The sequence below is a fragment of the Colletotrichum lupini genome, chromosome 3 (assembly GCF_023278565.1).
Source record: "Colletotrichum lupini chromosome 3, complete sequence".
NCBI classification, from domain to species: Eukaryota; Fungi; Ascomycota; class Sordariomycetes; order Glomerellales; family Glomerellaceae; genus Colletotrichum; species Colletotrichum lupini.
The window spans coordinates 3,074,551-3,100,259 of NC_064676.1; the positions used below are offsets into that span (position 1 = coordinate 3,074,551).

At 56.0% G+C, this 25,709-nt stretch overlaps 8 protein-coding genes across 8 annotated transcripts; 4 read left to right on the plus strand and 4 right to left on the minus strand.

Moving 5' to 3' along the window:
- Positions 1-225: 225 nt before the first annotated feature.
- CLUP02_05699 (uncharacterized protein) lies at positions 226-1,209 on the plus strand (the record flags this gene model as incomplete). Its single annotated transcript, XM_049284705.1, has 1 exon — positions 226-1,209. The coding sequence occupies one exon, from the start codon at positions 226-228 to the stop codon at positions 1,207-1,209; it is 984 nt and encodes a 327-aa protein (XP_049141848.1).
- Positions 1,210-1,982: 773 nt separating this feature from the next.
- CLUP02_05700 (26S protease regulatory subunit 7) lies at positions 1,983-3,467 on the minus strand (the record flags this gene model as incomplete). Its single annotated transcript, XM_049284706.1, has 4 exons — positions 1,983-3,092; positions 3,145-3,259; positions 3,316-3,407; positions 3,465-3,467. 4 exons carry the CDS (start codon positions 3,465-3,467, stop codon positions 1,983-1,985), a joined length of 1,320 nt encoding a protein of 439 aa, XP_049141849.1.
- A 24-nt stretch (positions 3,468-3,491) lies between these two features.
- On the minus strand, positions 3,492-3,777 carry CLUP02_05701 (uncharacterized protein; the record flags this gene model as incomplete). The annotated part of the gene is made up of 2 exons (XM_049284707.1): positions 3,492-3,670; positions 3,753-3,777. The coding sequence occupies 2 exons, from the start codon at positions 3,775-3,777 to the stop codon at positions 3,492-3,494; spliced, it is 204 nt and encodes a 67-aa protein (XP_049141850.1).
- Positions 3,778-3,999: 222 nt separating this feature from the next.
- Positions 4,000-5,786, plus strand: CLUP02_05702 (T-complex protein 1 subunit delta; the record flags this gene model as incomplete). The annotated part of the gene is made up of 4 exons (XM_049284708.1): positions 4,000-4,056; positions 4,122-4,173; positions 4,237-4,892; positions 4,944-5,786. The coding sequence occupies 4 exons, from the start codon at positions 4,000-4,002 to the stop codon at positions 5,784-5,786; spliced, it is 1,608 nt and encodes a 535-aa protein (XP_049141851.1).
- Positions 5,787-6,632: 846 nt separating this feature from the next.
- CLUP02_05703 (uncharacterized protein) lies at positions 6,633-7,369 on the minus strand (the record flags this gene model as incomplete). The annotated part of the gene is made up of 2 exons (XM_049284709.1): positions 6,633-6,708; positions 6,933-7,369. 2 exons carry the CDS (start codon positions 7,367-7,369, stop codon positions 6,633-6,635), a joined length of 513 nt encoding a protein of 170 aa, XP_049141852.1.
- A 310-nt stretch (positions 7,370-7,679) lies between these two features.
- CLUP02_05704 (uncharacterized protein) lies at positions 7,680-9,037 on the plus strand (the record flags this gene model as incomplete). Its single annotated transcript, XM_049284710.1, has 8 exons — positions 7,680-7,690; positions 7,748-7,820; positions 7,970-8,002; positions 8,069-8,132; positions 8,185-8,286; positions 8,346-8,490; positions 8,690-8,887; positions 8,953-9,037. The coding sequence occupies 8 exons, from the start codon at positions 7,680-7,682 to the stop codon at positions 9,035-9,037; spliced, it is 711 nt and encodes a 236-aa protein (XP_049141853.1).
- A 152-nt stretch (positions 9,038-9,189) lies between these two features.
- On the minus strand, positions 9,190-22,086 carry CLUP02_05705 (uncharacterized protein; the record flags this gene model as incomplete). Its single annotated transcript, XM_049284711.1, has 1 exon — positions 9,190-22,086. One exon carries the CDS (start codon positions 22,084-22,086, stop codon positions 9,190-9,192), a length of 12,897 nt encoding a protein of 4,298 aa, XP_049141854.1.
- Positions 22,087-23,380: 1,294 nt separating this feature from the next.
- On the plus strand, positions 23,381-25,219 carry CLUP02_05706 (uncharacterized protein; the record flags this gene model as incomplete). The annotated part of the gene is made up of 4 exons (XM_049284712.1): positions 23,381-24,140; positions 24,206-24,622; positions 24,689-24,777; positions 24,872-25,219. The coding sequence occupies 4 exons, from the start codon at positions 23,381-23,383 to the stop codon at positions 25,217-25,219; spliced, it is 1,614 nt and encodes a 537-aa protein (XP_049141855.1).
- Between the last annotated feature and the right edge of the window lie 490 nt (positions 25,220-25,709).

The following is a 25,709-nucleotide window of genomic DNA, read 5'->3' on the forward strand; positions in this document are numbered from 1 at the left end:
CTTCATAACCCTTCCATTCGGTTCCTCTTATTCACAAGAGAAATCTACGAGGAACCTTATCAGCGAACCTCGCCTTGCCCACCACGCATTCAACCACCACCAACGCCTAGTCACTCGCCCCCTTCCAACGACAAGAAAACCTCTTGCATCGATCAACGAGCTTCATACCTTACACGACTCACAACAAATCCTGCCTAAATCGAACCATACAAACCAGAAATCCAAATGCCATCCGTCGCCGAGGAGTATCCACGGCTGATGGCGATGGCGTCAGGCAGAAAGCGCAGACGAGACGTCAACGACGCCAACAGCAACGACCTGCATTTGCCAGGCCCCCTGTACGAGAAACTCGCCCAGTATCAGGCTGCAACGAACAACTGGAACGCTGACAGCGTTTTTGGAGGCAGGCCTATTCAGCAGCAGATTCAACAGCAGCAACAGCAGCAGCACCTGGGAGGTAACTTCCCTCGCTTCCCTTCCAGTAATAATGAAGGGTTGAGATATGAGTTTGGATTCTCCCACGACATCGCTGCCTCCGCTGAAGCATCACGCCAGAACATCGACTCGGTGCCTCGGAAAATAGCGCCGCTTCCTGTATCCAAGCGACAGCGCATGTTTGACGACGATGATGACAATGATAGTGGGGAGCTGAGTGGCTTGAATGGCGGCACTACATCACAACACGATTTGCAGCAAAGACGGGGTAGCAGGTCGTCTACAGAGTCTCGCCCTGCCTCCCATGCAGCACAGAACCAGGCGGATGCAGCTGGCAATAGACCCAGGACGCCCTCGTCCTTGGCACCCTGCCACATCTGCCATCGCCGCCCTACCAAGAAATCAGACCTCGACTCATTTGCAGACTGCCAAGGCTGTGGACAACGATCATGCTATGTCTGCGTCCGGGAATGCCAGGGCTGGGAAAAGGACGGACGACCAAGCAGCAACGGCGGCATAAAAAGCACGCAACAGAACCAAGGGCAAGACGGACTCGACCTCTCACGGTCATGTACGATGGATGATGTGGATGACGACAGGCAAAGGCAATCAAGAGAAGAGCAGGAGGCAAAGAGAACCGGCCGAGCCACTCGGCACAACGGCTGGACGGGCGGTGGTCATAGGCAGATGATCTGCAGTCGCTGTTGTATCGAGAAGGGTTCAGAGGGCGACATCGTTTGCCTAGGCTGCCTCTCACGCATGGAGTCAGTCTAAGGCGGCTGCAACGCCCTGCCGAAGGGCAATATTTCTTGTTTTCTTGTTTTCAATCATAGCGTTCAAGGAGGTTCTTTTTCGACAGTCAAAACGCCCACGGAAGACGGTTGAGCGTATGGCACTGCTAATGAAGGCATGCATATTCATTTGGTAATGGAGCAAATCTGGGCAATGCTGAGGCAGCATGGGACGTTGTTACTTTTCTTTTTGCCAATGGGAGGACCACCTGGGAGATGTTACCAGGGAACAGCGAGAGCAAGGGATGGGTTGAAAAATACTCGCGTCCCCTTATTCTCACTACGTTAGGTAGGCTGGAGAGGCGAGAGAGTGTGTGCCTCGTCTAGCTGTAGTTCAATGTAATTCTACGGCCAACAACACCACAAATTTTGCCAAATGAAGCCACCCCCTATGCTTCAGGGGTTGAGAATATCAGGCAGTGAGTGAGCCAGGGCTTGTAATGTTGCCTTGCAGTACGTTCCTCAAAGCACACCAACCTGCCACATGAAAAGTTACGTTAAGCGCTATCGTTCCTCTCTGCATACTTAGGTTGGGCAGGCAGACTCATCATGTCACTTGCAAATTGCGCTAATGTGAAACTGCGATTGGCACATGAAAAGCATGATCTATTTCTCCTTTCTCTCGGAAGGTATCACGCCCTCTAGAAGCCTTCCCCGATCCGAAGCCTGCCTATTCTTACAGCCTTTAAATAAAGGACATGACGAAACTCCGTGACCCCCTCTCCATTCCATCTCGTAGCCCCCGGGTTGCCCATCTTAGTTGTATTGCATGTAGCTGGCCGTCGAGTTGAACTTGAGGTTGGCCTTGATGACCTTGTCCACGGCGCTGAGGAAGTCCTTCTCCGTCGCCACCTTTCTCCGGGCGCGGATGGCGAACATACCGGCCTCCGTGCAGACACTGCGAAGCTCGGCACCTGTGGCGTTGGGGCACAGACGCGAGATGAGCTCCCACCGAATGTCACGCTCGACGGACATGCTCTTAGCGTGAATACGCAAAATGTTGGCGCGACCCTCGAGGTCGGGCAGGGAGAATTCGATCTTACGATCGATACGGCCGGGTCTCATCAGGGCGGGATCGAGAGTGGAAGGTCTGTTGGTCGCGAACATGACCTTGATATTGCCACGAGCGTCGAAACCGTCCAGCTGGGTAATGAGCTCCAGCATAGTTCTCTGAACCTCGTTGTCTCCACCGGCACCGTCATCGAAACGGGCACCACCAATGGCGTCGATTTCGTCAAAGAAGATAATGCAGGCCTTCTTCGTCCGCGCCATCTCGAAAAGCTCGCGCACCATTCTTGCACCCTCACCGACGTACTTCTGGACCAACTCACTGCCGATGACTCGGATGAAGGTGGCGTCTGTTCTGTTGGCGACAGCTCGAGCGCAAAGGGTCTTTCCGGTACCAGGGGGTCCGTACAGCAGCGCACCCTTCGGGGGGTCGATACCGAGGTTGACGAACCGCTCTGGCGACAAGAGGGGCATCTCGACGACTTCGCGCAACTTCTCGACCTGCTCCTTTGAACCACCAACATCTCCGTATGTAACATCGGGCTTCTCCTCGACCGTCATCATCGTAACACTGGCGTCGATCTTGGGCGGGAGCGGCAGAAGAATCTGGTACTTGTTCCTATCGACACCCACTCGCATGCCCTCTTCGATATCCGTAGGGCTCACTCTCTCGCCGAGCTGTACGACGAACTTGGCAATCTGCTTGACGTTGATGACATATTTGCTCTTAGAGTCGTCCTTCTCGTCGGGAATGATCTTTGTACACCGGGCGACCTGGAGAGGCTGTTCTTCCGACATGCGTTGTCGGTCTGCTGCTACATCCCAAAGGTGAGGAGGGGCAAGACCCGTATCGGATTCCTAGTCATGTCAGTCCGAGTTGCATCAGCCAAGGAGGGACAGATGTAGCTACCTTGACGCCAATCTTCTCATCTACACTCGTTTGCTTCTCCTTGATCTGTTGCTCGAGCTTCTTGATGGCAGCACCGTACGGGGCGGCACCGTAGGTCTTGAGCACTTGGATATCTCTGGGTATTGTTAGTCAACAATTCATCGTAGCTCGAAGTTGGTGGGGTGAACGGACTCATCGGTAAGCGGTGTGATCTTCTTCTCTTCAACCTCGTCGTCTGCGTAGGTCTTCTGGTATTTCTCCCAGTTCTGGCCGGTAGCGGAAGGCTAATGATGCCCGGGTTAACACTGCTATCGAGGGAAGTGGACACGCAGGGTCCATACCATGATGTAGGATGAGGACTGAACGTCCTACTGCCGAATATTATGGATGGGGTAGGTTCGTGGGAATCTTCGTTTTGGATAGTTCTTGGGAATGGGATCGCGGGGTTTCGAAGAGTGGTCGCGTTGGTCGTCAATCAGTATGGTACTGGGGGTTGGAATCGTGGGATGGAGGTGGTGATGGAAGACGGTTCCGTAATCCAGGTTGCCTTGAGCTCCAAAGCACGGGCCACAAATGCGAGGCTGCTGTGGAGCTAGGCCCGGTGTGGGCAAAATGCAAACAGAACTGACGGCCCGGCTTAGGTAGCAGGCACATAGGGTACCTTAAGGTACCGGGGCAGGAACAACCTGACGGCCGCTAAAAAATATCCCACCGCCGCTGGGGGGGTTGCTACCTGAGAGAAAGTGGGCGATCGCAAAAGAAGGCGACAGCGGGACAGGCCCACGACGATACCGATACCTTTGCACTCCGTGTTTAGCTTGTCTTTCCGACCCCGAGTTCTCGATAACAAGCACAACACAAATCAGTTCTGTCAAAATGGCCACTACTGCACCAGCCCAGGCCGGAGGAGGCTCTGGCAATGCTACTTTCAAGGTGCGAACTGCGCGCTCATAGTGAAGCTTCTAGAGGGGAGCTTATTGCTAACACTTCGCCTACAGGACAAGGAGAAGCCCGTCGCCGTCCGCTCCTCCAACATTGTTGCTGCTAGAGGTGAGCAAGATGAACAGACCTGCAAGCTTCCCAGATCATCAACTGACTCGACCTGACTGCTAGCCGTCGCCGATGCGATCCGAACCTCTCTGGGCCCCCGCGGCATGGACAAGATGATTCGAAGTGGAAAGGGCGAGACGATCATTACCAACGACGGCAACACAATGTTGAAGAGCATGTCTGTCATGCACCCGACAGCAAAGATGTTGGTCAACCTTTCGGCGGCACAGGACGTGGAGGCGGGAGACGGCACAACATCTGTGGTTGTCATTTGCGGCAGCTTGCTCGGTGCCGCCGATAGACTGCTGTCAAAAGGAATCCACCCCTCCGTCATCTCAGAGGCTTTCCAGAGAGCTGCTGCCGCAGCTGTCGAGGTTCTCCACGACATGTCACAACCCATTTCCCTCACCGACACAGCATCCCTGCTTCAGGCAGCCAACACATCTCTTTCCTCCAAGATTGTGTCGCAATACTCCAACATCCTCGGGCCCATGGCTGTCAACTCCGTTGTCAAGACCATCGACCTCAAGACGGCAGACAATGTCGACCTAAAGAACATCAGAATTGTCAAGAAGGTTGGCGGAACTATCGAGGACAGCGAGCTTTCGGATGGCTTGATCTTGACGCAGCCTGTTCTCAAGGGTGCTGGTGGTCCCGCAAGAATCGAGAAGGCCAGAATCGGTCTTATTCAATTCCAGCTTAGCCCTCCCAAGCCCGATGTAAGGCTACCCCTCAGATGCCCCCTTTTCCGCTGTTGCTGACCAATACAGATGGAAAACACCATCCAAGTGAACGACTACAGACAGATGGATAAGATCGTTAAGGAGGAGCGTCTTTACCTTCTCAACATGGTCAAGAAGATCAAGAAGGCCAAGTGCAACGTTCTCTTCATCCAGAAGTCCATTCTTCGCGATGCTGTCAACGACCTGTCCCTGCACTTCCTCGCCAAGCTTGGCATTCTTGCCGTGAAGGATATCGAGCGTGATGAGATCGAGTTCATCTGCAAGTCTACCGGCTGCAAGCCCATTGCTGATGTCGACTCATTTACAGAGGACAAGCTCGGATCAGCCGATCTCGTCGAGGAGGTTCAGTCCAACGGAGCTCGCATGGTTAAGGTGACCGGTGCCAAGGCCACTGGCAAGACTGTCTCCGTCGTTGTTCGCGGCGCCAACTCTCTCATTCTTGACGAGGCCGAGCGCAGTTTGCACGACGCCCACTGCGTTGTTCGTTGCTTGGTGAAGAAGAAGGCTTTGATCGCCGGTGGTGGTGCTGCTGAGATCGAGATCGCGTCTCAGCTCTCCAAGCGCGCGCGTGAATTGACGGGCACCGAGGCCATTTGCTGGAAGGCATTTGCCGACGCTCTAGAGGTTGTCCCCACCACTCTGGCCGAGAATGCCGGACTTAACAGCATCAAGGTCGTCACCGAGCTTCGTCATAGACATGAGCTCGGCGAGAAGAATGCAGGGGTCAGTATCAAGTCCGGCGGTGTCAACACCAACATTTCCAAGGAGAACGTCCTCCAGCCTCTGTTGGTAAGCACCAGCGCCATTGAGTTGGCAGCTGAGACGGTGAAGATGATTCTCAGAATAGACGACATCGCCCTTACCAGATAAGGAGGGGAATATGAGTCACGAAATCAAAAACAAAAAGTAAAAGGGGAAATCCAGGCTTGATGATCATGTACATTACGGCTACCTGGCTTGATTGCGGTGTAGACGTGGGTGGGCCTGGAATAGAGGCGTCAAAACTATTAGAAGCTGAGAAGCAATTGATCACACCAGATACCTTGATGACACCTCAACCTAATCTCATTTGCCTTTTCTAATAACATTCACTTTGAGCATGGAAATTACCCTGGCCAAACTTGCTTTACTCGATTCCCACTCGTTCTGGTACATCTAGAGTAAGGCACTAAGTCGTGAATCAGCCTATGCCTGTTTCCAGCCTTCAGCCGGCGATTTCTGGCTTCCCCTTATCAAATTCGCCCACCCCTCGCTATATAATAACCTAGTCAGTTTGTCCAACGTTCCTCCATCAGCTGCTCTTCTAAATACGGCAAACAGAGCGACCTCCTACCAACTTCAACTCCAAACACTCAATATATTCGATAGGGTGGATTGCTGAAATTTTGTATTTCACAATCATAAGCAATTGGTCTTCATCAGTAAAACACGTGTCATTCTTTTAGTCTAAAAGGGACATCCGGCGCCAGAGCCCTCTCAGTCAAGGAGTGGACAATGCTACTCAACGATGTTGAGAGCATAAAGAAGAACGACATGACCTTTCATCAGACAGAGAAGAAGAGAAATACAATAAGCACACGTCCTTCCAATCAGCCAAGTTGACATCTCCAGCTGGGGTTACCAACCATCGTCACCTGCCACTTTTTGACCCCTCCATATCACCAGCGTCAGCGCCTGAGCACCATAGATGTAATTGCTGGTTGGTTCGTACGTTCTTTACTTTCGCAGAGGCGTGAACTCGTCAGGAATATCGGCGGCAGAAGTGACGTTGGGGTCGGCTGCAATGGTGAAGCTAGATAGTGAAGAAGCAGTCAGCAACATCATTCTATGTTTGAAGGATTAAAAACGGAATAACAGATCATCTGTGTGTTGTTCAGAATGTAAGGGAAAAGATTCGTGGAAGCGCATACTAAACAGAGAGTTAGCGGTGTCTCTGTCATTGGTCTCTTGGGGTATAAATATCATACCAGTCTGTCAAGCTTGTCGGCCTCAAGACCAACAAGGTTATACTCGGACCCGTCAACAAGAACCAGAGTATCAGGCTCCTGGCTAGACTCGCACTTCTGCTCCTGCCCCTCACCTTCAGCGGCAGCACACGTCTCCTCGCCGGCCTCCTGAGGCGCCCTCTTCCTGTTCACAAAGCCGTAGCCGGCACCGGTAAAGAGGAACCCGCCAGAGCGCATGCAGACGGACGTGGCGCCGGCCGAGAGGATGGTGGCACGGCGGTTGCGGCAGTCGCCGCCGTCGTAGCCTCGGGTCTCGATGCGCCAGTTGGACGGAATGTAGCGGAAGAGGACGCTCTCGGCCGTGGCGCCGACGCAGCATCGGTTCGGGTCGATGGCTCTGCAGACGCGGAAGTTGCCGCCGCAGTTTTGGCCAAAGTGTTTCTGGATGTCGATGGCCGAGACCGAGACGGCGGCGGCGAGGGTGGTGATGAGTTTGAAGAAGTGCATTTTGAGGGTGGAAAGGGGGTGTTGGAGGTGGAAGTGGAAGTGGAAGTGATGACGGTTGGATGGGATGGTGATGTGGTGATTTGCTTGCTTGGTCTTGATGGTAGAGGATGAAGAGGATACCACGAGATCATAACTCGGAGCGGTGTGGACCTTTTATAGATTTTCAATACTCTATCAATGAGACTCATCTTGTGGAATCATTGTCTTCTTACTTAGCCATGCAGGCAGCAAATGCTTCGCTTGATTCCCTCACACTGTCTGGCCACATGGAGGAAGCAAATTAGAGACTCACATCCCATCGACTCTCAAGATGACCTGGCAGTAAGCCCTAGATGTCTTCTGCCTTTGATTATTTCGAATTTAACTTGATCTAAACAGGCAAATCTATGTCGTTGCGACTTGCAGCCCAGGCCCTAGATACCTGCGATACTCTGTAAGTTCCAAGTGGCACGTGAGTAAACTTGTCTTTCAGTAAGGTCTCGAGTTCCTCCTCAGCATTATCAAGGTTCCCAAATGCATAAGGGGTTGAGAGTAGAGAGGCATTTTAGGATATGGCATATAATGCTCCTCGGTGCTAGCGTTCTGCAGGGAAATGGATAGTTGTATGCCCGCCTCACGTCAGACAGACAAGATGTCTCACTTTTACGAAGAGGATAGTGATGATTAGCAATTTAGCCAGCTTTGATCAGTCCAACTCAGGATCCCTATGACCCACGTTATGTGTCTCTATATTGCCAAAAACGATTGAACCAAGAACTTGGCTGTAAGCCGTAGTCGTGCATTCGGAGAATAATGCAACATTGGTTGGAAGCTAGTCGCGGTCCCTCCCGTCGAACCATCCCTTTCGGGCGGCTGCGAGCGTTGTCTCACTGCCGCTCGATCTTGTCTTCCTATCGGAGTCGTCCCTTCATCCGAACGTTGCATCCCTACCTGATGGCTTGAGAAGGAAAACGATCAGCCACCTTGCCTCGCCAAGTCAATGTGACTGAGACTCCTGTGGCCTCCGTAATCATCTCAACCTCTAAAGGACGTAGCAAAAAAGCCCTCATGAAGCCAAAAGCAAGACAAAATGTGCTAGGCAACTCAAAAACTGTCCGCTCCATGGCTTGGCGGCTTCAGCTGTGCCCCGCGATACTTCTGACTTCCCGTTCTGGTAATATGTTCTAGTAGGACTTGACAGCTGCGGCAGGTCCGCCATCTTATAGCTGAACAAGCGCACCACTTTCCCCAATGATATTATATCAACGAGAAGAAAAACATAGTCGCTCGGATTTAAGGACCGCCTGCTTAAATACTTAATCTCTAGTTGTCAACTCCCAGAAGAAGGGTTGAAGTGGTCGGTGAGACGGCCAATCGAATTTCCACCCCGCGCATAGGGCTGATCGGTTCACTGCGATTTCAACCCACTCGGAGTGGTCATGGCCAAGATGGTTTCTTCTACTTCGAGTATGAAGAGCAAGATATCATTTCAACTTTCATTGCACAGCTGGTACCGTTTCTTCGAGCATTTTTCTTACCGTAGGCTGGTTCTTGAGTAATAGTATAATTAGGTCTGTGAAGTAGCGTTTGAGTGGCAGCCATAGGTTCTGCATCAAGTCAACGCCTTTCCGGCGTCAAGTTCTGAACATGAACGCGATTAACAAACTTGTAGAGAATATGGGGATATAAAATCACAGGGCAAATCGAAAATTATAACTTGAACTACGAGTTATAGAAACAGACTAGAGTACTGTTTACACCTCTAGTCGACATTCTCCCACAATACCATATATACCAGCATAATGAAATAAGAAAAGGTCCCTTAGAACCTATGCCTTCATTCACTCCAGGTCTGCTCCGAGATACGGCGACACCAGCGGCATCCCGCTCTCAAGCAGGGCCTCAATATACGCAGTAATAAGCGGGTCCAGGCCCTGTCGAGAAGCACGGACAAGCCATTCTTGCATGTCAATCTCATCAAACGCACCGCCGTAGACGGTCTCCATGTGTGTGCGGAATTGCGAGAAGGGGGTCTTGATGCCGCCTGAGTGGTGGCGGAAGTGGATGGACGACGATGCTGATGGTGATGAATCTACCGCGGTAGGCTCATCAGTTGATGAAGAGGTACCCTGTAGAGCCGCCAACTCGACGGCGGCGGCTGCAATTTGTCCCACGACATCGTCGAGCGGCGCAAAGTCTAGGAATCCTTCTGCGCGCCGGAGGCGAGGTACGCAGCGCATGGCGAGGGAGTAGCGCAGGATGCCGTTCATTGCGTCCGAGTTGGGCGCTTGGGGGCTCACGAGGGTACAGGATCTGTGGATTGCGATCTTAAGGTTGAAGGGGTCGGGTCTTGGTGGTCCGAGTGCTCCAACCTCAGTGCCGTGATCACGCTCTTTGAGATGAATGACCAGATTCTCCAGGAATACTTCGCCTGCCCACTTACTCGCCGTGTATCCGTCCGAACCGTCGACGGCTGGCGGGGGGGAATCTCGGAGAGAAGATGCGGCCCTGGGGGTTTCGGTTTTGCCTGCTAGGAGCAGGGTGCGCGGGCTCGAAAGGTAGAGAATTGGGATCCCTGTTTTGCGGGGTGAAGCTGATGCTAGGGAAAGGGAGGCGAGAGAGTGTAGAGACTCGAGGTTCGGGCGGCGGAGAGTGGCGAAGCGGTTCAGGCAATGGCCGTGGGCGGCTGCGTGGACGATGATGTGTACGGTTTTGGAGAGGTGTTCTCGTTCGGTGGAGGTTAGGCCGAGGGTTTTGGAGAGGAGGGTGCCTGTGTAATAGACTACCTCGGCGACGGAGGAAGAGGTGGAAGAAAGGAGTTGCTGGTGATCGGAGGGAACGGCGATGCAGTGGACTTTGCGGACGGATGGGTGATTAAGGAGGGCTGTGAGGATGTGGCCTCCTGGGAAAGAAGATGCTCCTGTCAGGAGGACTTCGATGCCGGCCTCCATCTTGTCCTTCTCCACAGCGGCGGCGGATGCGGCCATCGCCCCAATTGTCTCAATTTCCTCCCTCAACCATCCCGGAACAGCCGTCTCAGTATTCCAGTCTATCCGAACATCTTCCTCCGCCGCCGCAGAATCCTCAAAGACGGCACGCGTCATGGCGCGCAGCGTGGTAGCCTCGTACATCTGCTTCGTGCTGATTTCAACGCCCGTGGTCTCCTTGATTGCCTTTTGGAGCTTCATCAGCAGCAGCGAGTTACCGCCGCAGAGGAAGAAGTCGGATGACGGGGCGATACGCTTCTCGCCTAGGGAAGGGAGGACACGTTCCCAGAGGAGACGGAGCTCGCCTTGGCGAACGGTAAGTTTTTCTCCTTCGTTTTGCTTAGGTGCGTCTGTGTTTATTGCGTTGGAGTCGGACTCGAGAGGGCTAGACCTCATTCTCTTAGGTAGATGGAGACTGGCGATGGCCCTGCGGTCTAGTTTGCCGTTCGGTGTCGACGGCAGCGTCTTTAAGGTGTAGATTGCTGCGGGGATAAAGGCTTGCGGTAACCTCACACGAGAGAGGATTGATGAAGAGGAAGAGATTTCGTTGTCTTGCCAGGTGGTGGGGTCCCCATCTTCGGCGAGCGTGGCATGAGCTACGAGGATATCATCTTCACTAACACGCCCAGCATCAGCACCATCCAGGCGACGCCGAGATACCACGACAGACGCGAGAACACCCGCAGAAGCCTGGAGCACGGCGGTCTCAATCTCCTGCAGATCAACCCTCTGGCCGCGCAGCTTGATCTGCGTGTCGCCATCAAGTCGGCCTAGACAGAGGAGCGTCCCGTCGGAAAGGAGGCGGCCTTTATCGCCAGTGCGGTATACGGTGCTCTTGCCCATCCCCGGGACGTTTGTAAGGAAACGCGAGTGCGTGAGGTCTGGCCTGTCGAGGTATCCCAGCGCCACGCCGGCTCCGCTGATACAGATCTCGCCTGTTTGTCCTAGGGGTAGGGGCTGCGGGGTGGTGCTGGTGGTGATGGGGTCGACGATGATGACGGTATAATTCGGGAGGGTTTTGCCTACGGCAAAGGGTCTCCAGATGGCTGAGGGTGCGGAGGGGGATGCTATGCAGGAGGTTGACAACGGGTCGTTGCCGTTGTCGAGGGAGATAGGTTGAAAGGTTGCTGCTGCTGTGATCTCTGTTGGTCCGTAGCAATTCGTCAGTCGGAGACCTGGGATCCCGAGACGGCCGAGTTCAGTCAGCAGATGGGGTGGAATCTGTTCCCCGCCCGAGAAGGCCAACCTCCAGGCGGTCTTGTCATCGTCGTTGTCATGGGCTAAGACGTCGGCGGCGGCGTGGATCCAGGCGAGGTACTCGGTCGGCGTGGCGATGGTCATGGATATGGCCTCACGCTTCAAGAGCGCCGCTATGGCAACGGGATCGCGGCGGGAATCAGCGGGCGCAATGACCAGGCGGCCTCCGTTGGCGAGGGCGGAAAAGGTCTGGACGAGGGCCATATCGAAGCCCAGGGAGCTCTGTTGCAGGACGCAGTCGGTATGAGTCAGGGAGAAGGTTTGCGCTTTGAGGGCGATGTGGTTTGCGAAGTTGGGTTGAGTTAAGTGGACACCGTTAGGAGTGCCTGTTGAGCCGCTCGTGAAGAGGAGGAATGCCGGTGATATCTTGTCTGAGTCACCAAGGTCGCCATGAGCATTGAGGTTGTCTTGCATGTGGTCCACGTCTACTTTAAGGACTTGCATGTGCTGCTCTCCGACAAAGTCATCTACCAAGGCGTTTACACGCTTGTCAGTCTGACTGTGGAAGAGCACGAGCGCGGGCTTGCAAAGCCGGAGCATGTCTGCGTGACGGGAGGCGGGCAGGCTGACGTCGAGGGGAACGTAGACGGCTCCAACTTCGAGGATAGCGAGCATGGTAACGATACCATCAATCGACGGCTCGCATAAGACGGCGACATGGCGCGAGCGAACGCCGGCCTCCTTCAACCGATGTGCCAAGTGACTCGTCCGGTCGGCCAGTTGGGCATACGACACGCACTCAGCAGCGTCAGTGACGGCTATACGCTCGGGATGTAAGTGACAAATATCCCGCACACGACGAGACAAACACAGAGATGATCCGGCATCAACCCAATCAAACTTCATGTCGGGACCTCGGCCAACCTCGAGCGCGCGAAGCACACGCGGATCTGAATCATCGTACAAGCTCAACCGGTCCACAGCCGCCTCAGGATCACGAGCGACAGCCTCCAGCAACCTCAGATACACATCCATCAGAGACCGGCACGCCTCGGGCCCATACAGCGTGGCAGAGCACCAGATCTGCGCGAGACACCCGCCCCCAGGCATCTCAAAGAATCCTAGGCTCACGTCGTACGGGTTCTCGGCCTCTTTTGCGCCGTGCCAGGATAGTTCCATGCGGCTGTCGTCGGCGCCGAGGGGTAGGTCCCATATATTGATGCCGCCGCCCCCGGCTGTGCGGTAGTTGATGGCGGCTTGGAAGAGCGGATGGGCCTCTGTTGCGCGCGGGGCGGAGGCGAGGGATAAGATGCGGTCTAGGGGGGGCGTGCCGTGAGCGAAGACGGACATTGCTTTACGGGAGGCGGCGCGGGCTATAGAACTAAAGTCTGGACCAGAGGAAGTAGTTCCGGAAGAGGCTGTACCGGATGCTGCTATGGTGGCACGCAGGGGTAGCATATTGACGAAGCAGCCGAGCGTGTTGACGAAGCGCTCGTCGCGGCGGTTGGCGTCTACTATGCCGATGCAGATGTCTTTGGTGCCAGTGAGGCGTGCGAGGAGGACTTGGAGGAGGGCGAGGTGGACGTGGAAGGGGCTGATGCGTAAACGCTGGCTCAACGATTTCACGGCCTCGAGTTGTGCTGGGTCGAGCTCCTGATCCAGATTGTGAGCACTGCTCGGCTGCTGCTGCTGCTGTCTGACCAGAGACGACCTGTCAAGGCCGCGGGCCATGGGTAAAAGGGGAAGCGTATCGGGGAGTGAGGAGGCGAACTCGGCGCGCCAGAAGGCGAGGTCCTCGTCAAGGGGGCCTGTTTCTTCTTCACTGAGCTGGTGAAGCGAGTATTCGACGTACGAGAGGCCGCGATCGACAGGAGTGAGCGGTTGCATGCGGTATGCTCTGTCGACGTCTCGCCAGAAGAGAGCTACGCTCCAGCCGTCTAGGGTGATGTGGTGGTATCCCAGCACGAGATATCCGTACTCCTCTTCTTCATCATCCTTGAGACTCAGCAGTGAGACTTCCATTGTCACTCCGTGCTCAAGATCCCAAGCGCGCGTCTTCAAGCCCGCAAGCGTCTCTCGCAGCGCCGTGTCAATGCCGTCGCGGCCATCATACTCGGTGTGCGTGAGGCGGAGAATTAACTCAGACGGCGCCATGACGCCCTGCATTGGATGACCGTCTTCGAGGCGTGGGTAGTAGCAGGTGCGCAGACACTCGTGGTGAGCCGCGACGAGCCGGAGGGCGTGACGCAGCCGGGCGGCACTGATGCGGCGACGGCCCCGCAGCCGGTAGTAGAAGGCGTTATTGCAGGCGGCTGGATTGTCCGAGTGCTTGTGGACGAACCAAAAGCGGGATTGGGCGGCGGACATGGGGGCTTCTCTGATGATGACAGGGTCGGGGCGGACGACGGAGTCCGTCCTCTTCGGCTGATCCTGGCGTTCTTCTTCTCCTTCCTCCTCATCATCTGTGATCGCCGTTTTGGGGCTGTCTGAGCCAGATCCAGAGTGTTCGACGATGCTGCTGCTGCTGCTGCTTTCCGTCGAGACCAAGCTTGAGTCAAGCGGGATAGGGGTAGCGACATCAGGGGCTAGAGCTGCTTTGGGAGTCTGCTTGACAAGCTCTTTCGGAGCCTGGGTGCCTTTCTCGCGCTCCTTGACCTCCTTCTTCTCATCCGTCTTGGGAGGAAGCTCCTTGCGATCAGCCAACATCTTCTTAGCTGCTTTCGCTGAAACCTCCAACACCGTCTCACCGCCCAAAATTTTGACAATCGGCACCTCGGTATCAAGCTCTTTGAGAAACCACGTACGAATCTCTACCGCCACCAGCGAGTCGATGCCTAAGTCAACGATAGGCCTCTCGAGACCGTTGCTCTCGTGGACAGCGCCCTTGGAAAGCTGCAGCATCGTCTCGAGCTTGGCTCCGAACGCCGCAGCCACAGCCACCACGGCGTCATCCTCCGTCTCGGCGTGGGCCACTTGCTCGCGGACGCCAGCGCCGGCGCTGGAGCGGCTGTCGCCGTGTCGATTGTTTTGCTGCTGCTGAGAATCGGCTGATAGTGCGGTGTACGGCTTCAGGGCCATGAGCCGGGGATCTGACGTCCACACAGCCTTGTTAACCTGTCCGGCCTGCATCGGCGCGGTAGGCGGCGCAAGACCCATGGTAATGTCGTGCTCGAGACCCTCGCTAGTGCCGGAGGAGTCAACCCGACTTGTGCGCACAGCCATCGCAAACGCATCCTGCACATCCGTCTCGGATAACGGTGTAAGTCGAATACTCCGGAAGTGATCGGCCAGCTGCTTCTCCTTTTCAAAGCGCGTAATGTATCCCGTGTCCGCCACCCACCCGATATGCACCACAGACGCAGCCAAACCCCTGGCACGGCGGCCCGCGACGACGGCGTCCATGAAGATGTTACCGGCGTGGTAATTCGCCTGGGCAACGTTGCCGATGGTGCTCGCCGCCGACGACGTGACGATGAAGAAGTCTAGCTGTTCGGCACCCTCGTTGAAAACGGCATCGAGGTTCTCTGTTCCTACGACCTTGGCTGCTAGCGTCTCATTGAGCTGTCGTGGGGACATGTCCAGGAAGACGGCATCGTGGAGGACCATGGAGAGATTACATACTCCCGCAATGGGCGGCATCGTCGCACGGATGGTGGCGACTGCTGTCTCGACTTCCGCGCGCTGCGTAACGTCCACGGCGAGGGTGTGGACTGTCGCTCCCGCTCGGCCGGCCTCGGCTTGGAGATCTACGTTTGTCTGGGCGCGACGGGATGTGATTACGATGTTGCAGGCGCCGTGGCGGATCATCCAGCGGGTGAGAGAGAGGCCCAGGCCGCCGGAGCCGCCCATGATCAGGTAAGTTCGGTTTGGAAGGAGGAGCCCGTTCGGATGGATGTCAATCTCGGGGGGTTGTATTGTCAAGGAAAGTGATGGTTGTTGGTTCCAAGAGCAGAGGTATCGTTCGCGGGAGAGGGTGCTCGCGTTCATGCCGGCCAGGTCGGCGGCCATGATCATCTTTGTTGACTTGTGATAGCTTTCGTCTGTGGAGTCGGTAGCAACATCTACAGACTTGAGCAAGGCCTCGATGGTCTGGCTCTGACTATCGGCCTTGATCGCAGACTGCTGCGGTAAGAAGCCCCGCAGAAGTCCGCCGTCGAACGTGAATTTTTGGCAATTGGGCAGCAGAGATGCCTTCAAGTGCTCCCGAGCTTGATTGGTAGCTTTCTCCGACGTCTCCAAGCAGTCTACGAAGAAGTCGATTCTGTGTGACGGCAGACAATGCTTGGCCATACGTCTCGACATGTTCGCGTGGACACGAATCCAGCCTGCAGGAGTCTTCTCAACATCAGGATTGGAGGTGACGCAGTAGACCTTAACGTTGACATCCTGGAGCTCTGTCTTGAGCTCTGCCTCGAGATTACCAACCATGTCACGTTGCGGTTCGAAGAGCAGTACTTTGACAGTTGCACCGGCGTTGAATGCTCTTCCTGCCATGTGGTGAATAAGAGCACGACGAAGCAGCGCGTCAGCCGTGGCTCTGATGGACGCTGGCGTGTAACACGAGCTGCTGACCCGGACTACATCCCAGGGCTGTAGGGTCAGCTTCGACGCATTGGTAGAGCTAAGTGTCATCGCCCACTCGCCATCTACGCGCCCGTGGACGATGTAAACCGAAGACCCATCCTTATGAGATGGAACATGCAGCGCATAGTCGACGTCCATGCGCAAAGCTCCCTGGCCGTGGTCAACAAACCGCCGTAACTCCATCTTTCCATTCACACTTGCAACAGCCTGGACCGCAACGTCAGTTACTTCAACCATCTTGACAACGGGCCGATTGCGCGCGGCAAAACGGTCGTTGAGTGCCGTGGCAGGCATCACGCGCGGAATGCGAATTTCGCCGTTAACCAGAACCTCGCACTCGGGCTCTATAGACCACAGCGGGAGCGGAGTCCGCCCTTCAGTGTCCCGGATGTCAGCCATGTGTCTCAGTCGCAGGTGTGCTTCGACACAGCGCCGGGCATCTGCCGCGGATCCGGCGCCGTCTTCGAGCCCGAGAACTTGCACGCTGAGATGGGGGACTTCCTTGGGCATCACGCGCGTGATGCCGCGGATCATACTCGCGCGAAGAGGAGCAGAAGTGCCTGCAGCCGTCACCCACAGCAAGCATGAGGCGGAGAGAAAAAGATGCTGGAGACGGCGCAGACGCGGTTCCGACATGGGCAGGGTCGCGAATAGGGGCTCATCGGCGTCATGCAGGCACAAGACGTCAGCTCGGTTGAGGCTGACGTCGTCGAGATCAATGTCGTCGATGCTGGGAATAGCGCGCAAGCGAGAACGCCACCCCTTCGGCAGCAACCGAGTGATCTCGTCGATGACGCGGGTAGTGGCAAGTCGCTTTCCCCCGATAAGCAGCAGCGGAGAAGACGGCGGTGTAGGCAGATCTGCTGGCGTGACAGAGTCGAGCGGGCTACGGAGGCGAAGAACATCCCCATCAACGGCCTGGCTCACGATACACGACGTGACGTGCCGGCTCTCGTCGGGACTATCATGCAGCACCGTATCGGCGCCCGAGAACCCGGCGCGGCAGAGTAGGCGGTGCCACTCGAGCGTCGGCACGGTGGGACCGTACCGGCGGGACGGCTCCGTGCTCTGCCACCAACCCGGTAACCCGCCGAAGAGGAAGCCGACCATACTCTGCGTACCCGTGGTCTCGAGGAGGACGAGGTATCCGCCCGGCCGGAGTAAGCTGCGTGCGCGGGCGAGTGTGTCTGCGAGGCTTCTCGTGGCGTGGAGGACATTGGCCGCGATGACGACGTCGTAGCTGTGCGGCGCGAATCCCTGCGCAGCGATGTCCTGCTCTATATCGAGTGTGCGGTACGCCACGCGGTCAAAGGCAGCGAACTTCTCTGCGGCAGCGGCGAAGAATGCGGGCGAGACGTCGGTGAAGGTGTACGAGTCGTAGAGGTCATCGACGGCGTGTAAGACGCTCCAGGTTGTCCCACCAGTGCCAGCGCCGATCTCGAGCATGTTGCAGCGCGGGAATTTGAAGGCGATTTGCTTCATGAGCTGGCCAACGGCGCGATTGGTTGCCACCGAGGTGTTGTTGCGCATGTAGAACTGGTTGAGGAGGTCGTCTTGCTGCATTACTTGGAGCAGGAGATGGGAATCGCCTTGCACGACGCGGGCGAGCGCGCCGCCTACGGCGTGCATGAGACGGAATTCGACTGTGTCGCCGTGTTCGCGGTCTAGTGTAGCGATTTCCTCGGGTCCGTCTGTTAGCCATGCGGCTTGGACAAGCGGGTGTTTGCCCTGGTGGACTAGGTCGAGGTGGTGGGCAAAGGCCTCGAGCATGCGTCGATGGTGCCAATGCAGGCTGTCTGTCTCATTCTCTCCCTCCGCCTTGTTGGAAGAAGACGATGGTGGCACCTTGACTTGAGCTACAACTTGCCGGATATACCATAGAGTGAGTCGCTCCGTTGCCTCGTTGACCTGCAGCGTTCTTTCATCTTGAATGGGATCGCGCGGTAGAAGCGTAAGCCCCATAACCGAGACATCATGACCATGAGTCGTCCGGCAAAAGATATGTCGGTCCTGCGAGGCATCTAGCCCTCCAGCCGCCCGCGTGCGTAAGCCCTCGACCTGCGCAAAGGCCCGCACCGAAGCTTCGCCGTCGACGTACAAGCTGACATCGCCATCGAGTGTAGCACCCGTGAAATCGGTTACCCAGGCGTCCATGTGGCACGTAGTCGAAGATGTCATTGCGTTCGTGGTCGTGACGGACACGTTGGGGTCGATGAGCACGCGATCGATGTGCGACGGCAGCATCGCTCTCTTGAGCAACAGGCTCGCGGGGTGTGCGTGTGCGACGAACAAGGCTTGGAAAGCCACGTCCAAAATGACTGGATGTAGCACGTAGGAGCCGCTGCTTGGTCCCAGTGACGCAGCATCGGCATAGGTGTCGACGCTGGCATCGGCTGACCAGACTGCCGTGGCGGCCGCGTAGCCGAGGGCGCGCTCACAGCTCTTCATGGCCGCAAATCCGTCGTGGTAATCAAGGCCGATCTGGCCCAACATCTCGTGGATGGCTTCGCCGTCGACATGAACGGCGTTATCCGGAATCGGCTCCCGGCCTGGTAACACCGGACCCGATGCCAAAGTGGGGCCGATGCCGAAGTCGGCGGGGCCGAGAAGGATGACTAAGTTACCACTACAGGTGAGCATCATGGCGCCCGTCACCTCGTTCGGACACACGTAGTACGCAAACTTGGCACGCACAACCTGGGCAGCCTTGTTGTTCGGACTGTAGTCATCAGCCGCCGCCGGTAGCACCTGCACGGTAAATATCGTTTCGACTCCGTCCGTGTTATCAGGCACAACCACTGGCCGCAAAATGTCAACGTCCTCCACGGCCAGCAGAGCCACGGGCCGAGAACCGGCGATGTATTGCGCCGCCTGGGCTGCGATGGAGACGTACGCGGCGCCGGGCAACAGAACCTCGCGAAGCACCTCGTGCCCCTTCAACCAAGGGATCTCACGCAGACGCAGGACATTGCGCCACCGCAGCTCGTGATCGTTGTCATCGGGCATCCGTCGGCCCAAGAGCTCGTGTGCCGTGTCAGCGAGGGTACGGTACCGCGCCGAGATGCGCGACTCACGCCAGTATACCCGGTCGTGATCCCACGCGTAGCCGGGCAGATCCGCGAGTAATGACTTGGGTGTCATGATAGACGTATTACTCTCACTCCATATGCCCCGGAAACCATCAAAATCGACATGCGCCGGTCCAAGCAGGGACCAGACGGACCCGATGGCCTCTTGCACGACAGCTACATCGCTTGCTTTGCGCTTGAGGAGACTAGCATACGGCGGCGCGGCACCATAAGCCGCCTTGAGCGTCTGCTCGACGGGGCCCTTGAGAGCCGGATGTGGCCCCAGTTCGATGGCCAGGTCAAATGGTCCGCCGTGCCACACGGCCGACTCGAGCGCCTGTGAGAACTTAACCATCTGTACCATGTTGGCAACCCAATATGGACCCTTGAGCGCAGCAAGAAGCTCCGCCTCGCCGCCCCGTCGAACAAGGCGAGCGTCGCCTCGGACGCTGGAACTCCATACGCACGCCCCTCGCCCTCTTCCTTTCCCTGGCTTAACGGAAATGTCGCAAGCTAGGAGGGCCTGCAGATAAGCATCGGCACATGCAGTCATGTGATGCGAGTGATACGCCGTGTCGACCAGCAGCGGACGGGCAAAGATGTTGTCCCGCTCCAGCTGCTCCTTGGCCTCGGCCACGGCCTCTCGGTCTCCAGAGAGCGTGCAGCTTTGCGGTGCGTTGCTGGCGGCTACCACCAGGCGATCAACGAATGCCGGTTGGCGGCACAGCTCCGAGGCCGCTGAGAGCGAGAGGCCGACCGCCAGCATGCCGCCGCCAACCTTTGTGCCAGCGCGGGCTAGGTGAGCGTAAAAGCCGCGGTAGTAGGCGATTTGCATAGCGGCCTTGCGCGAGATGAGACCGGCGGCGTAGGTCGCTGCGATCTCACCTGAGGAGTGGCCTACAACGGCGTCGAGACAGATTCCTGACGCAGTCAAGATGTCAACTTGGGCGATTTGCAACGCTGTACAGAGCGGTTGCGCCAGCTCGGCCTCGCCTAGGCGCGATATGTCCGCATCCTTGCAAAGCTCCTCAATGAGAGACCAAGTCGGCGCGTGCCCGTGGCCCTGGGGCAAGCCCTGTTGTAGGACGGCTTCACATGCCTCGAGGCTGCGTCGGAAGACCGGAGATGCTGCCATGAGCCCGCGACCCATGGTGGCCCACTGCGCGCCTTGGCCTGTGAAGACGCCGAGAATGCCGGGAGCTTCGGCCGGGTTGATGAGGCGCGGGACGGAGCCGATGTCACCGCTCTTGGCCTTGCCGGCGTGACTGGCCACGAACCGAGCCATGGCATTCAGGATGTCTTGCCTGGTCGCGCCTGTGAAGAATGTCCGCACGCGGTGTACTGACCGATGTGTCTGCAGGATGCAACTCAGGTCTCTGAGGTCTAGCGAGTCCACGTGCGTCTCGGCGTAGTCCAAATACGCCTGTACGTTGCGTAATAATGCCGGCCCAGACTGCGCGGAGAAGAGGAGAGGACCGATAGTCCCATCTGAGAGCTGTTGTTTCTGTCCTTGGCCCTCTGCTACTTCTGGCAAAGCTTCAATGATGGCATGGGCATTAGTGCCTCCGAACCCGAAGCTGTTCACTGAGGCACGCATCGGAGTGCCCGCAGGCCTCGCCGGCCATGTCATGGCCTTGGTGGCGATCTCAAGCGCTCCAGGACCGTAGTACGGGGCGATCTTAGGGTTGAGCTGGTTGAAGAGCATGTTGGGCGGCACAGTCTGGTGCTTGAGCATGAGCAGCACCTTGATCACGCCCGCCAGGCCGGCACAGCCCTCCGTGTGACCGATGATGGTCTTGATACTTCCCACAATCAAAGTCTCCGGCTTGATTATCTCGGACTGCTCCGGTTGATGGTCCTGGCTATCTTGACCCTGACCTCGGAAAAAGACATCATACACTGCGCGGGCTTCAACCGGATCACCAGCCTGCGTACCCGTGCCGTGACACTCAAAGTACTGCGGCCGATCCGCCTCACGGAGCGGATCAAGCCCCGCACGGCGATACGTCCGCCGGATCAAATCCGTCTGGGCCGGCGCAAACGGCATCGTGATCCCGGGACTCTGGCCATCCGAGTTGACTCCTGTCGCACGAATGACACCCTGGACGGGGTCGCCATCGGCCAACGCTTTTGCAAGCGGCTTCAGCAACAGCGCGGCTACGCCCTCGCCGCGGCCGTAGCCGTTGGCGTCCACATCCCACATGCGGCACTGCGAGTCCGGCGAGAGCATCTGTAGCTTCGACTCGGCGATATACGGCCCGGGATCCATGATGAGATTCGTACCGCCCACGATGGCGGCGTCGCAGTCGCCCGCGCGTAACCCCTGCACTGCCTGGTGCAGCGCAACGAGCGAGCTCGAGCATGCCGTGTCAATGGTCACGGAGGGCCCCTTGAGGTCCAGCACGTACGAGACGCGATTGGCGATGATGCTAGGCGCGTGGGCACCCGTCGCGTTGTACTTGGGCATCGTCTCTGGGTCGCGCGCCTGGATGACGCCGTAGTCGTTGCTCATCGACCCGACGTGGACCGAGGTCTGGGACCCACGGAGGCGGTCGAGCGTGACGCCCGCGCTCTCGCACGCTTCGTAAGATACCTCGAGGAGCAATCGCTGCTGCGGGTCCATGCCGGAGGCTACCACGGGGCTGATACCGAAGAAGCCCGCGTCAAAGACGCGGGTGTCTTCCCCTAGGAGATAAGACAGGCCCCGGACGTCTGTAGACCCGTGTGTCTGTCCGTCGGTGTTGTGAAAACGTTCTAGGTTCAGACGCTTTGGGTCGAACTGTTTCCGTACGTCACGGGGCTCGCGGAGGAGCTCCCATAGCTTTGAGGGCGAGCTACAGCCGCCGGGGAAGCGGCAGGCTGAGCCGATGATGGCAATTGGCTCTTCTGGTAATGAGGCCATTATGTTAGACTAGTGTATATGGTCTTTGTTCTGCTGTGCGGTTAACACCTGTGGCCACATATACTAGGTTCATGGAACAGGTGAGTGGACGTACAATTTTGACTTTGAGATTGACTGTATTTCTAAGAGAGACGGGCCTCGTGGTGTAGTTGATACAACATGAAACGAGAGGTCAAAGGTGAGGGCAATCAGGAATGCATTAGCCTAGAACACTCCGTCTGGGCGCCAACAATGGTAGATGGTAAGTTGTTGCTGCCGTACCGAAGGTGTCTTGATGACCGCTCTGGACGGCCATTGAGAATGGCGCTTTATGCAGACAAGAAGCATCTGATGAACTCCTACTCGACTAGACTCGCTAGTTATGGCGAGAGGGACCATTCGATGCGTCCCGCTGTAGGAAGTTCGTCTCCGGACCAGGGGCTTTCAACAAACCGAAAGCATATCTCGTACCCATGCCGTTCTTGACTTGCCGTGCGGGTTGGGTCCGAACTTTGAAGCCAAAATGTCACTATACAAGAGTATACTAGACCGCTTCTCCCGATGCTGGCATTGCTGCCATGCGTCGTGGAACTTCTGCTCGTTTGCGATACTTACATCCTGGGCTCCATGGATGTCGGTCTGTCTCAAACTCAATAGCAAATGTCACCGTGTCGAACCAGACCGCTCATTGACTTGCTCCTTTGGGCCCGGTTACAGGGTGTTCATTTCTTCATATCGCATTTCAACACGGATGTATCAGAAACTCGGAAGCGTGATGCTTGGCTGAGGGTCAATATGGTACATATCTTCACTGTCAAGAGCACTTACACGAGTAGCAGAAGATGATTGGGGTCTAACAATACAGCGAGCTCATACTGAGTTACAATCTGATACTACCGTGGAGACATCGACATGGATACAGAACAACACTCCATGGGTGATTGGTATATGCCTCATTATCTAAAACTCTGTCAGTTGTGCATCTTTGTCTCCTCCGAGCGAGGCCTTGACGTTGAGAGAATCTTGCGCCACGACTCATCCTGGACACCGAACGAATTCAATTGAGATACTTGAGGACTATCCGACCATGGTTGTCAAGCAGGAATCAATACGGTTGCAGAAGTTGTGCCGGATCTTGCCATAATCACATAATTTCTCGTCGGTTCGCTCATGGCTGGGTGGGTATATTTTACCAGCCTCTACGTGTAATTTAGAGCATCTTCTTCTTCCAACTTACATCCAAGAGCCTTTCGGATGACCTTCAAACGTACTCGTCCCTTCGATATTCATTGTACCCCCTGTCACTTGGACGAACATGAACGCAACGCCATCGGCGCTGGAGACGGTAGCAAAGGCAGCATGGAGTGCCGTCCCAACTCTGGTGCAAGAGAAGCTATCTCAAGCTGCAGTTGGTAGTCCGGTCATCTTAGGCCTCTCGACCGTCCTCACCCTGTTCTTTACCTGGCTCATTAGCATCTCCATCTACCGCATCTGGTTTCATCCCCTCAGCAAGCACCCAGGACCACTCCTCTGCAAACTTACTAGCACCGTGTGGGCATACCACTTCACCAAAGGATCTATCCTTCAATGGGAAGCCAAACAGCACAAAAAGTATGGTCAGACGGTGCGTCTGGGTCCGAATCGCCTGAGCTTCATCGACCCCCGCGCCTGGAAGGACATTTACGGCCACAAGTTTGGCAACGCCAAGCCAAACGTCAAGAACCTCGACCGCGCCGTCAAGAACATGCCGAGCGGCCGTCTGCCCATGGCCCTCGAGCCCACCACGGCTGGGCACGCGACGCAGCGCAAGCAGTTCAACCCCGCCTTTGGCGAGCGGGCGTGGAAGGAACAGGAGCCTCTTGTGCAAAAGTACGTTGAGCAGCTCATGAGCCGGGTGAGTGCGGATATTGCCGCCAGTGCCGACGGCGAGACCGTAGTGGACATTGCTACGCTGTACAACTTCATGACGTTTGATGTCATGGGTGATTTGACCTTTGGCGAGGGTCTCGGCCAGCTCGAGACTGGAATCGAGTCCTCGTGGGTTCCGGCTGTATTCGTCATGTACAAGCTCTTGAGTTCGTCCTTCCTCTTCAACCCCTTTTTTGGCATATAAAGGCTAATATTTTGGGTGTCATTACAGACAAGAGATCTGTCATCAAGGCCTATCCCCTTGGTGGATTCTTGTTCGATCTCTTCGCGCCCAAGGGTATGCTGCAGGATTCCGCCAAGCACATGCAACATTGCAGCAATCTCGTCGCCAAGCGCTTAGAGAAGGGCAACGACGGGAGGCCGGACATTTTCGGCCATGTCCTCAAGCAGCCAGGGGAGACCATGTCCCGCACGCTCATGAACGCCAACGCCAACATGTTGATGGTGGCGGGGACGGAGACAACAGCCACTACCCTGACGACCGTGACGCACTTGCTTCTCCGCAACCCGGACAAGATGGAGAAACTCCTTCGTGAGATCCGTAATATTCCGGACAGGTTGAGCTTGAACAGCCAGGTTGTCCAGAGGATGCCTTACCTAAACGCTGTCATTGAGGAAGCTCTGAGATGTGAGCACTTTTCCGACATGATCTGTCCTTTCCCTTAGTAACGGGCAATTTCTGACTATACTTCAGTCTACCCAAGTGGCCAGGTTGGACTAGGAACGCAGCGAGAGATTGCGGCCGGAGGCAACCAGGTTTGCGATGATTTTCTTGCTGAAGAGGTATGTGCTTCGAGCCCCATCCTCCCCAGACCGCCAGATTCTATGCTGGTAACGTGGATACGAAGTACTCCAACTAACCTGAACATGCCCACAGACTGAAGTTGCCGTAGCCGCCTGGACAATGTCCAACTCAACTCTCCACTGGAAAGAACCTGCCAAGTTCGTCCCGGAGAGGTGGCTCCTCGCCGAAGTCGACTACGCCGCCTACCACAAGTACGACAATCGCGTCGCCTGGCTTGCTTTCGGAACGGGGCCCCGGACGTGCATCGGTAAGAACATTGCCCTGCATGAGATCCGTGGCGTCCTTGCCAGATTCCTGTACGACTTCGACCTGGCCTTGACGCCGGAGACGGAGGACTGGCTCCATATCAAGACGCACTCTATTTGGTCAAAGCCCAAGTTGCTGGCCCGCATCACCCCAGCCAAGATGAGTGATCTTTAGACTTTGAGGGAAGTTCAGCTCGGATTCGTAAAGACAGTGTTGACCGAGTCAAGAGTTGTGGGCAGTTTTCAGGTGGACAAAGACGAGGGTATTTGGTTGTCCCGGCATATGATGTGGAGTTGCGAGATGTTGAAGAAGGTGGGAAGTCTTTGAAGTCTATTTATGAAATGGTCAAAAAATTGACTTGTCAGATTTTCACATTAGGCGAGTTGCGTATGTATTTGTTGACTTTGTACTATGCCCACATACGGAGTACAAGCCCACTTGGACTACAAGGATTTAGCTGCCCAAGCAGTTGTCTGTTCTTTCGCTTTACATTTTTCGGCAACTGAAAGGTGTGAATATTGTGCTTCGGGGGTTCCGGAACGCTGTTCTAATTGGAAATCCTCGAAGCTACATGCCTCATATCATGTCAACTTTTGTCGTGATACATTTCGTACTTTGAACCAAAAACTTGAAAACGCCATATCTTAGGACGAGATTTGCCTAT